Genomic DNA, 10,830 nt, shown 5'->3' with positions numbered 1-10,830 from the left:
GGCACTTCCGCCCGGCCTTCTACTGTTCCAGGTCGGGCCCCAAGGCCGCGCTGGTCCACGCTCCCGGCGGGGGTGTGTACCGGAAGTCGCCTCTACTTCCGCCCATTTAGGGGCGGGGCTTGCCTGCAACTACTAGCTGCCTTTCAAGGCTGCGGGCTGGCTGTCCTGGCTCCGGGATGTTGGAGACCGAGAGACTTGGTGAGGGGGAGGGAGGTGGAACCGAGTCGTAGACTGAGAATGACTCTTGACCTTTGACCTCTGACTTTTTCTCTCTAGTGCTTCCTTCCCCCGACCCCCTGAACCTGCCGCTGCGGACCGTGGAACTGGGATGCACGGGGCGCTGGGAGCTGCTCAACGTGCCTGGGACTCCAGAGAGCACCGTGAGTGACATTTGACCCCAAGCTTTGACCCGCATTGAGCCTAAAACTTCCTCCACCCTCCTCAGTAGGATCTAGCATGACCTCCCTGTCCTGTGTCTGGCCACTGTCATCTGGGCCCCCTGCTGATGCCGGGCAAATCTTAGCTCAGTGGACCTGTAGTGGGTCAGAGCCCATCTGAGGATGGAGCTGGGAGTGCTGGAAATGCCTTAGTTCTGAGAGATAGATACTCTTTGAAATGTGTCCTTTTCTTGGAGTTCCCTGTCCTCAAGAACAAGTGCACTTTGTGACTGAGATGCTATCTTTTGAGTCCCTGTCTCTTCATCCTTAGGTCTGGCATGCCTTTTCTAAAACTAATGATTATCAAGTTTAAGTGTACTTAATGATTATCAGAAGAGCTTTTTAAGAATGCAACTCTTGGTGCTGGGGATGTGGCTCAAGCGGTTGCGCTCTCGCCTGGCATGTGTGCGGCCTGGGTTCGATCCTCAGCATCACATACAAACAAAGATGTTGTGTCCAACGAGAACTAAAAAATAAATATTAAAAAATTCTCTCTCTCTTTCTCTCTCTCTCTTTAAAAAAAAAAAGAATGCAACTCTTGGGCTGGGGTTGTGGCTCAGCAGTAGAGAGCTTGCCTAGCACATGTAAGGTTCTGGGTTCGATCCTCAGCACCACATAAAAAAAATTAAAACAAAATAAAGGTATTGTGTACAGCTAAAAAAATAAATATTTGAAAAAAAAAGAATGCAACTTTTCGGTGGGAATGATTGTGAAATCCAAAGTCTGTACCCCAGATAATTTAGTAGCAGGTAGTGTTTTGACAACTTTTAGGAAAACTTGCTTCTGCCTGATGAACCTGGACTGTCTGGGACATCTACTATTTCTGACCTAAACACAAATCTTATCATTTTTTTTCATATTACTCTTTTTTTTTTTTTTTTGGTTCTGGGGATTGAACCCAGGACCTTGTGCATGCGAGGCAAGCACTCTACCGATTGAATTATATCCCCAGCTCTTCATGTTACTCTTTTTCCTGACCTAATGCCTCTCATCTTACCTTGGTTCCAGCTTCCCCATGGCCTTCCTCCCTGTGCCCCAGATCTGCACCAAGAAGCAGAACAGTTGTTTCTGTCCTCTCCAGCCTGGTTGCCACTGCATGGTGTGGAGCATTCAGCTCGGTGAGGAGACTGGAGGGGTCAAGACTAGGGAGACAGGTCAGTGAAGGAAGCTGGGGCAGAGAGAGTGAAGACTTGAAAATTATTTCCTTTCTTTTCAGAAAATGGCAGAGGAAGACAGATCCCTGGTCACTCCTGGCTGCCCCCGGGGCTCCAGTTCCATCTGACCTTCAGGCCCAAAGACACCCAACAACAGGCCAGATCCTGGGCTACAAGGAGGTAAAAGATCAGGGGCTTCCAGAAGTAGAATTGGGAGAAGATGGTCAGAGGCAAGCTCGGCCTCACTGGGGTTCTGATCTCTTACCTCAGGTCCTGCTGGAGAACACAAACCTGTCAGCCACAACCTCCTTATCTCTTCGCCGGCCTCCAGGGCCAGTCTCCCAGTCTCTATGGGGGAACCCAACACAGTACCCTTTCTGGCCAGGTGACTGTTGTGGAGACAGGGTGGTAGGAGAGGGAGTCCTTAGTCTTCAGGGAAAGGTTCCCCACTCATCCTGTTTTACTCATTCCATGAATCCCTATCTGTCTACCCTCTCAGGTGGGATGGATGAGCCTACCATAACAGATCTGAGCACTCGTGAGGAGGCTGAGGAGGATATAGACTTTGAGAAAGGTGAGGTGAAGCTCTGCATCTGAGCCCCGAGGAAGAGGGGCCCAGGCAGCCCTGTCACTAGGCTACTGGTAGCCCTTCCATGTTTTTGTGTTTTATGAAAGCTCTCCCTTGCCCTGACCAACAAACAAACAAAGGGAAAAGTGACCTTTCAATAACAACCTTTATTGTCATCTATTGGGAAATGGTCACAACAGACATACCCATCTATAAACATCTGTATGGCAGATATCTGTTATCTATAACAGCATGCAGTGACCTTGATTCTGTCTCTTTACTCCTGGCTTCCAGATCTTCTCACCATTCCACCTGGCTTTAAGAAAGGCGTGAATTTTGCCCCCAAGGGTGAGTTTTATGAGGTTTTACAGTGGCACCCTTCAGTGGATAGAGATGGATGTGACAAGGTTGCTCTTTTTGCTTTGCTTCTCAGATCACCCAGCTCCAGCTCCTGGGCTACTCAGCCTTAGCCGTCTGCTGGAGCCTCTAGATTTGGGAGTGGGTGATGAGGATGAGGGCGAGGCAAAGGGAGAGTCTGAAGGTCCCAGATGGGACAGTGTTTCAGCCTCGACTTGCAGTGTTCCTCTGGCCCGGGCAAGCAGCTTGGAGGACCTAGTGTTAAAGGTTGGTGGTTCTGGGCAATGGAGTCAAGAAAGAAGGGGCCTTGCCATAGGGAGGGTGGGATGGCTAGGTTGGGTCTAGGGGAGGAATGGAGCATCTTTGGGAAGAATGAAGTATCTCTGGGGAGGAGTGATCTTTGAGAGCTCTTTGGCTGTACCTTTTATCACTCCTAGGAAGCATCCACAGTCATATCCCCGCCAGAACCTCCCAAACCTCCACCTCAGGAGCAGTGGGCCATTCCTGTAGATGTCACCTCCCCTGTTGGTGATTTCTATCGTCTTATTCCCCAGCCAGCCTTCCAGGTACTGAACCCCAGTCCTCACATGTTCTTTCATCTTTGGGTGACTCAGACTCTGGCCCTGTCTCCCAGCCTACCCCTTGTCTTCTTTCCCCACCAGAGGCCTTGTACCTCCAGACCCGTGTTAGTCCTCAGTCCCAGCTTCACCCTACTCTGAACTTTGTCCCTCTCTCCCGTATGTTCATGAGCAGAAGTCCTCTTCTTCAGCCCATCAATTTCTCTCTCTCACAGTGGGCATTTGAGCCAGATGTGTTTCAGAAACAAGCCATCCTGCACTTGGAACAACATGACTCTGTCTTTGTAGCAGCTCACACATCTGCGGGGAAGACAGTTGTGGCTGAATATGCCATTGCCCTGGCCCAGAAACACATGACACGGTATAAGTACCCTCCTCACCCTTCACCAACCAGCCCTGATTTTTCCTGCATCCTGTCTGGACCTCATCTCTCCCACACCTGTCTGCCTCATCCTTTATAAAGGAGGTTCAGGAAAGACTGAAATGGGGCCCAGAGAGAAATGAGAAGGTGTGGTGGGGAGAAAGTTTAGAAAGATGACCTGGGCTATAGGAAGAGATGGGAGACATTTTTTTTTTTAATATATTTTTCAGTTGTCAGTGAACCTTTATTTTTATTGATTTATTTATATGTGGTGCTGAGGCTCGACCCCAGTGCCTCACACATGCTAGGCAAGTGCTCCACCACTGAGCTACAGCCCCAGCCCAGGAGACTTAAGTTTTTCTGGAGTCATATCATGAAAGAATATGTGAGGGCATTTGGGTAAAGAAGGGGAGCATCACAGCTTCTGGGGTGTGGACTTGGGATAGCTCAGCAAAGCAGAACAAGTGCTGACCATGGGTCTATGTGAGACTCTGGCTGACTTTACACCTCTTCCCAGCACCATCTACACTTCACCTATCAAAGCCCTGAGCAATCAGAAGTTCCGGGACTTCCGAAACACATTTGGGGATGTGGGGCTTCTCACTGGGGATGTGCAGCTCCACCCAGAGGCCTCCTGCCTTATCATGACGACAGAGATCCTCCGGTGAGAAAGGGGCACCCAACATGGTGGGTTTTGGGTAGGTAGAGGAGGCTGCTCTAGAGAACAAAGGTGAAGATGGGAGCCTCTAAGGAGTCAGCTTTCTGCTCTTCTTCCCAGCTCCATGCTGTACAGTGGCTCTGATGTCATTCGGGATCTGGAATGGGTCATCTTTGATGAGGTTCACTATATTAATGATGCAGAGGTAAGAAACATGGGGTCTCCTGTGGGACTAGTGGAGAGTTCTCCTATTCCATATACCCTGAGGACTGCTGCAACACATGACTAAATCAGTCAGGATCACTCTAGGTAAATTGGGCTGGCACTAAATAAGCACACAGAGACAGAGAAAATACTTTTTTCTTGAGTTCCAGTGACGGCTCCTCTGCTCTAGCTCCCACAAGGGAGGCCAGAGAGGCAGGCGAAAGAGAGAGAGAGCATGCCTGAAAACCTATTTATTGGGGGGAAGACACTCGAGAAAGTTCCACCCAAATGAGGCAAGGGATTGGGTTTCAGGGGTGTGTAGCCCAGTCCATTGGGTGACGCCCACTCCCAGAGCTATAATTCCTTGTCTAGAGAAGGTGAAATGCTTTCGCACTTCTAGTGGAAGCCAGTTCCACACCTTCATTGCTCAAGGCTAAGGGTATATGCTCAGCTCCTATGTGCTCAGCTCCTGTTCATTGTGGCCCCCGACAGAGGACCTTACTGCTTTCTTTGCCCCCATGGACCCCTATGCCACATCTCTGGGGGCAGAAATTGGCCTCTCTGCGCTCCCTATGACCAGTCTTCCTTTTCCATGCCTAGCGTGGGGTCGTGTGGGAGGAGGTACTCATTATGCTCCCTGACCATGTCTCCATCATCCTTCTGAGTGCTACCGTCCCTAATGCCCTGGAGTTTGCTGACTGGATTGGGTGAGATGGGTGAAGGAACTGTAAAATTCCTTGATTGGGAGCTGGGGGTACTAAGGACACCACAGCAAAGAGAAGAGTCAGGCCTTGGGGGTGGCTGTGGAATTCCTCTTGGACCCAGAACACTTTGTATGTTGAGATGGGATTCTTGGGGACAACTTTCCATTCTGGGTCTCAGAGTGAGACTGGATAAAGTCAGAGGCAGTGGGGAAGGTGTTAGAGATGGGTGTTCCTTTCTGCACTCCCACCCTGACTTGCTCCCTCTTCCTTTCAGGAGACTGAAGCGTCGCCAGATCTATGTGATCAGCACTGTTGCTCGCCCTGTGCCCCTGGAGCACTATCTCTTCACAGGGAATAGCCCCAAGACCCAGGGAGAGCTCTTTCTGCTGCTGGACTCTCGAGGGGCCTTCCATACCAAGGGGTAAGTCCAGGGTTGGGTGAATCAGGTCTGGGCTCCAGCCAGATCTGATGGCTGCCCCTCTCTGCCACAGGTACTATGCAGCTGTAGAGGCCAAGAAGGAGAGAATGAGCAAACATGCCCAGACCTTTGGGGCCAAACAGCCCACACACCAGGGGGGCCCTGCACAGGTGAGATTTGGGGGGGTTCCTATCTGCCAACATAGGTTTCTCTGCTATCCTTTTTTCCCTAGTCCTCTAGGGACTTGGTCTTGAACTTTGAACCCTGGCTGACTGATCACTATTTCACATCCTCCACTTTAGTTGCCTCTCAGGGACTCAACATCTACCCTTTATCCTTCCTTCTCCAGGACCGTGGGGTGTACCTGTCACTCCTGGCCTCCCTCCGTGCCCGGGCCCAGCTGCCTGTGGTAGTGTTTACCTTCTCCCGGGGCCGCTGTGATGAGCAAGCCTCAGGCCTCACCTCACTTGACCTTACCACGAGTTCAGAGAAGAGTGAGATTCACCTCTTTCTGCAGCGTTGCCTTGCTCGTCTCAGGGGCTCTGACCGCCAACTGCCTCAGGTGCATCTATATGGAAATTGGTGAAATAAGGTGTTCAGAGACCCATCTCTGACTATGGGCCACTTCCCCACCCTCACAGGTCCTGCACATGTCTGAACTCCTGCACCGTGGCCTGGGTGTACACCACAGTGGCATCTTGCCCATTCTCAAGGAGATTGTGGAGATGCTCTTCAGCCGTGGCCTGGTCAAGGTACACATGATGGGGGAAGAGGAACTTCCACGGTACTAGGCATCACCTTGTGGGCAGTCCCCAGGACAGAAGTATAGAAGTTTAGGCAAGACAGTGCAGAACCTGGGCTCTGGGTCCAGACCACCTGGGTTTGAATCTCAGCCTCACCATATCCTCCCTGTGTAATCTTGGACAAATTTCTTAACCTCCAAACCTCTAAACAGGGCCTTTGAGAGTCTTAGGTTTCCCATCTTAAAATGGGGATGCACAGGATGCTCAAACAAATGATCATCAGAAGAGAAACCCAAAAAACTAGGGACCATATGAAAAGTCACTAGAGCTGGGGATGTGGCTCAGTAGTAGAGCAGTTGCCTAGCATCCATGCCACCCTGGGTTGCATCCCCAGTGCTGAAAAAAAGGAAAAGGAAAGGGAAAAAGTTACTAGTAATCAGAGAAACATAAATTGAAATGCTTAGAAGATATGACTTTATAGCTATTAAATGTAAAATTTAGGAACCTGGCTAATATTAGCCAAGTATGGCCAGAGACATGGGAGACTAGGAGTTGTTGTACCACTTATACCAGTTTAGAATTCACCTGGCATTATATTTTTTACCCTGGCACTATTTAAGCCAATGAATGCCTAGCATGCATAAGGCCCTGGGTTTGGTCCTCAGCACTAAAAATAAATAAATATTTTTTAAAAATTACAAGTGCACAAAACAAGTCATGGTCTGAAATAACATATTCACCAAGATACTTGTTAAACACATTGGAATCATTGCAGTGGGATACGTGTGCAAAAGGAAAAAAATAGGTAAATACATAAGCAAAATAAAGACAATGATAGTATCTGTCCTAAAGAGTTGCCTGGAGAGTTAAATGAGATCCTGTAAGAAATGACCTGGGACTATGCCTTGGCTACAAAGTGAGGTGGGTGTGACTTTTGCTGAGCACCTTTGTTGATCCTTGCTCTTCTCTGCTCTTCCAGGTCTTGTTTGCCACAGAGACCTTTGCCATGGGTGTAAACATGCCAGCACGTACAGTGGTGTTTGACTCCATGCGTAAGCATGATGGCTCCACTTTCCGGGACCTGCTACCTGGGGAGTATGTACAGATGGCTGGCCGGGCAGGCCGGAGGGGCTTGGACCCCACAGGCACTGTCATCCTTCTCTGTAAGGGTCGTGTGCCTGAGATGGCAGATCTGCACCGCATGATGATGGTGAGCAGGGGTGGTGTGAGGCCAAGACAGGCAGGGATCTGCTGAATTCCTTTTTCCAACCTTTTGCCTGTTTCCTCCCTAAAAAGCCTACCTCACTTTGTAGCCAGGGCACAGTCCCAGGTCATTTCTTAACAAGATCTCATTTGACTCTCCAGGCAATTCTATAGGACAGGTACTAGCATTTTCCTCATTTTGCTTATGTAGTTACCTCTTTTTAGAGAAGAAATGGGCAGAATATTTGTTGGAGTTTTTTATTTTGCCTGGAAGAACCCAAGATGAGACTGAGAAAATCTAAGGAAGAGATTGGATTCCATCCATTCTAGTTTATTCCTGCTGTGAATACTGAGCTAGACAGGGCCTTTGAGAGTCTGTATTTCATTTTGTTCTTTCCCCCTGTTACAGAAGAGGTGAGCAGGTGGTTTGTCTAAGATCCATGGTTACAGAGCTAGGACCAGATCTGAGTGGATACAGATCCCCATAGGACTGGCCAGGGAGTGGCAGGTCCCCACCTGATCTCATTGACCTCTCTGGCTTGGCTCCAGGGGAAGCCATCCCAGCTGCAGTCCCAGTTCCGCCTCACTTACACTATGATTCTCAACCTGCTTCGGGTAGATGCCCTCAGGGTGGAGGACATGATGAAGAGGAGCTTCTCTGAGTTTCCATCCCGTAAAGACAGCAAGGTGAGGAGGCTGGGGTGACCAGTATACTGGACAGGAAGGTGGACAAGACCAGGTTGAGAAGAGGTTGTTATACAGACCAGTTGGGCGAAGGTGGGGGGTGTGGCAAGATGGGCCTGAGGGGCTTGCTTCACAACATCCCCTTTGCCACCCAGGCCCATGAACAGGCACTGGCTGAACTAACCAAGAGGCTGGGTGCCTTGGAGGAGCCTGATATGACTGGTCAATTGGTAGACCTACCAGAGTATTACAGCTGGGGGGAGGAACTGACAGAGACCCGGAACATGATCCAGGTAAATGTGTGCCAGTGGGGAGATGATGGGGTGAGGGAGTAAGAGATTGGGTCACCCTGGGTACTCCCAAACTTAGTCCCAGTGACACCTTCTACTATATCCCCTTGTGCATTTCCCTCTTTTTCAGCAACGCATCATAGAGTCGGTGAATGGGCTGAAATCTCTCTCGGCAGGAAGAGTGGTGGTTGTGAAGAATCAGGAGCATCACAATGCACTGGGTGTGATCCTGCAGGTGAGGATGGGTTGGGAACTAAGAAGGTGGGAAGGAATGAGGAAACAAACTCTAGCTCCCTCTTCCCTGCTTGGCTGGGGGGCAGGTTGCTGCCACCACAATGCTTTCATTTCCCCCCTTTTCCTTCCCACCAATACCTCATGTCCACCTTCCCACACAAAGAAATATGCTGGGTGGTTGGTTACCTCTCCATATTGGTAGGCTCTGCGTGGTTGTTCCCTGATCCCAGCCCAAGGGTGGGCTTCTGGTTTCTACTTTTGATGTCTATTCCTTATATTCCACTGTCCTGGGCTTTCTGCCTCCCTCAGGTCTCCTCAAACTCCACCAGCAGAATTTTCACAACCCTGGTCTTGTGTGATAAGCTTGTGTCTGAGGATCCACAGGACAAGGATCCAGCCACTCCAGATGTGCCCCACCCAGATGACCTAGTAGGCTTTAAGCTGTTCCTGCCTGAAGGTGAGTGAGGCAGATGTCTGGCTTCCTGACTGGAATGTGAGCTGGATGCCTGGCTCTATGGCAAGGACTGACCTACTTTTCCTTTTTCACAGGGCCCTGTGATCATACTGTGGCCAAGCTTCAGCCAGGAGATGTGGCTGCCATCACCACCAAGGTGCTCCGGGTGAATGGTGAGAAGATCTTGGAGGACTTCAGCAAGAGGCAGCAACCAAAATTCAGGTCAGAGATGCTGGGGGGATCCTTTTCCCCAGAGGACATGAATTACCAGCTAGGGGAGTATATTTGAGAGATCCCCTCAGCCTGAGGGGGATCCCCTTATCTAGCCTAAAGAGGTTCCTATGGCAAAGAAGTCTCTTGCCCAGATCTCAAAAACATGCTCCCTCTTTAGGAAGGATCCTCCCCTTGCAGCTGTGACCACTGCTGTCCAGGAATTGCTTCGTCTGGCTCAAGCCTACCCAGCAGGACCTCCCACCCTTGACCCTGTTAATGACCTACAGCTCAAGGATGTGTCAGTGGTAGAGGGGGGGCTCCGGGCCCGGAAGCTGGAAGAGCTAATTCGGGGAGCCCAGTGTGTACACAGCCCCCGTTTTTCTGCCCAGGTAGCTCTCAAGTGAAGGGGGGACTTTTCCTTAACACCTCTGCTGAGTGGGAGAGGACTGAGGGCTCTTGCCTGTGACTCTCTGCAGTATTTGAAGCTGAGGGAACGAATGCAGATTCAGAAGGAGATGGAGCGGCTGCGCTTCCTACTGTCAGATCAGTCACTGCTGCTGCTCCCTGAGTATCACCAGCGAGTAGAGGTAGGAGCGGTGGGGATGGGGTTAGGAGGCTAATGTGGGAGAAAGTGGCAGACTCCCCATCACTAACCCTCTTTCTTGTAGGTACTCCGAACGCTGGGTTACGTGGACCAGGCAGGCACTGTGAAGTTGGCAGGGCGGGTGGCTTGTGCCATGAGCAGCCATGAATTGCTCCTCACTGAGCTCATGTTTGACAATGCACTGAGCGCCCTGCGGCCTGAGGAGATCGCAGCCCTGCTTTCTGGCCTGGTCTGCCAGAGTCCCGGGGACCCTGGGGATCAGCTTCCAAGCACCCTCAAGCAGGTAAGGGATACTACCACTCTCCCTGGACTGTGGCATTCCCAACCCCTGATCTGGTTTCCCCAGGTGACCACAAGTGCCTCTAAAAATGCACATGGCCTCTTCCTTCACTTGGGCCTCCCCGGGCCTAGAGCAGGAAGACAGGCCTTGACTTCTTCTTTCCCTTCTACAGGGAGTAGAACGTGTCCGAGCCGTGGCAAAGCGGATTGGTGAGGTCCAAGTGGCCTGTGGTCTGAACCAGACAGTGGAGGAATTTGTGGGGGAGCTGAATTTTGGACTTGTTGAGGTTGTGTATGAGTGGGCCCGGGGCATGGTGAGTACCTGGGGTTTGGGGTTTTGTGGCTGGCTGGCCGGTCAGAAGCTGTCTGGGTCTGGCATCTTCAATCTTCACTCTGTTTTCCCCACAGCCCTTCTCTGAGTTGGCAGGGCTCTCGGGGACCCCTGAAGGCCTGGTGGTCCGCTGCATCCAGCGCCTGGCTGAGATGTGTCGCTCACTTCGAGGGGCAGCCCGCCTGGTAGGGGAGCCTGTGCTGGGAGCCAAGATGGAGACAGCAGCTACCCTGTTACGAAGGGACATTGTCTTTGCAGCTAGCCTTTACACCCAGTGAATGACTCCTGGGTGGAAGTGGAATAATAAAATAGCAAACCACCACATGTGCTTGGGGTGTTGGGCAGGATGACTCAGC

The 10,830-nt window shown here is 50.9% G+C and overlaps 1 protein-coding gene across 1 annotated transcript; it reads left to right on the top strand.

Moving 5' to 3' along the window:
• Positions 1–117: 117 nt before the first annotated feature.
• Positions 118–10,785, top strand: Skic2 (SKI2 subunit of superkiller complex). Its single transcript, XM_026415333.2, has 28 exons — positions 118–198; positions 277–380; positions 1,446–1,555; positions 1,654–1,771; positions 1,862–1,976; positions 2,091–2,165; positions 2,454–2,507; positions 2,593–2,783; positions 2,954–3,082; positions 3,310–3,455; positions 3,973–4,119; positions 4,234–4,318; positions 4,918–5,024; positions 5,296–5,442; positions 5,513–5,609; positions 5,789–6,001; positions 6,081–6,191; positions 7,162–7,392; positions 7,935–8,072; positions 8,225–8,362; positions 8,490–8,594; positions 8,903–9,050; positions 9,143–9,269; positions 9,439–9,649; positions 9,737–9,847; positions 9,929–10,147; positions 10,317–10,457; positions 10,552–10,785. Exons 1-28 carry the CDS (start codon positions 177–179, stop codon positions 10,750–10,752), a joined length of 3,741 nt encoding a protein of 1,246 aa, XP_026271118.1. The 5' UTR covers positions 118–176; the 3' UTR covers positions 10,753–10,785.
• The last annotated feature ends 45 nt before the right edge of the window (positions 10,786–10,830 follow it).

Source organism: Urocitellus parryii, chromosome 8 (assembly GCF_045843805.1).
Source record: "Urocitellus parryii isolate mUroPar1 chromosome 8, mUroPar1.hap1, whole genome shotgun sequence".
NCBI lineage: Eukaryota > Metazoa > Chordata > Mammalia > Rodentia > Sciuridae > Urocitellus > Urocitellus parryii.
Note: the sequence above shows the minus strand (reverse complement) of the source record. Positions and strands in the feature narration are given on the sequence as shown.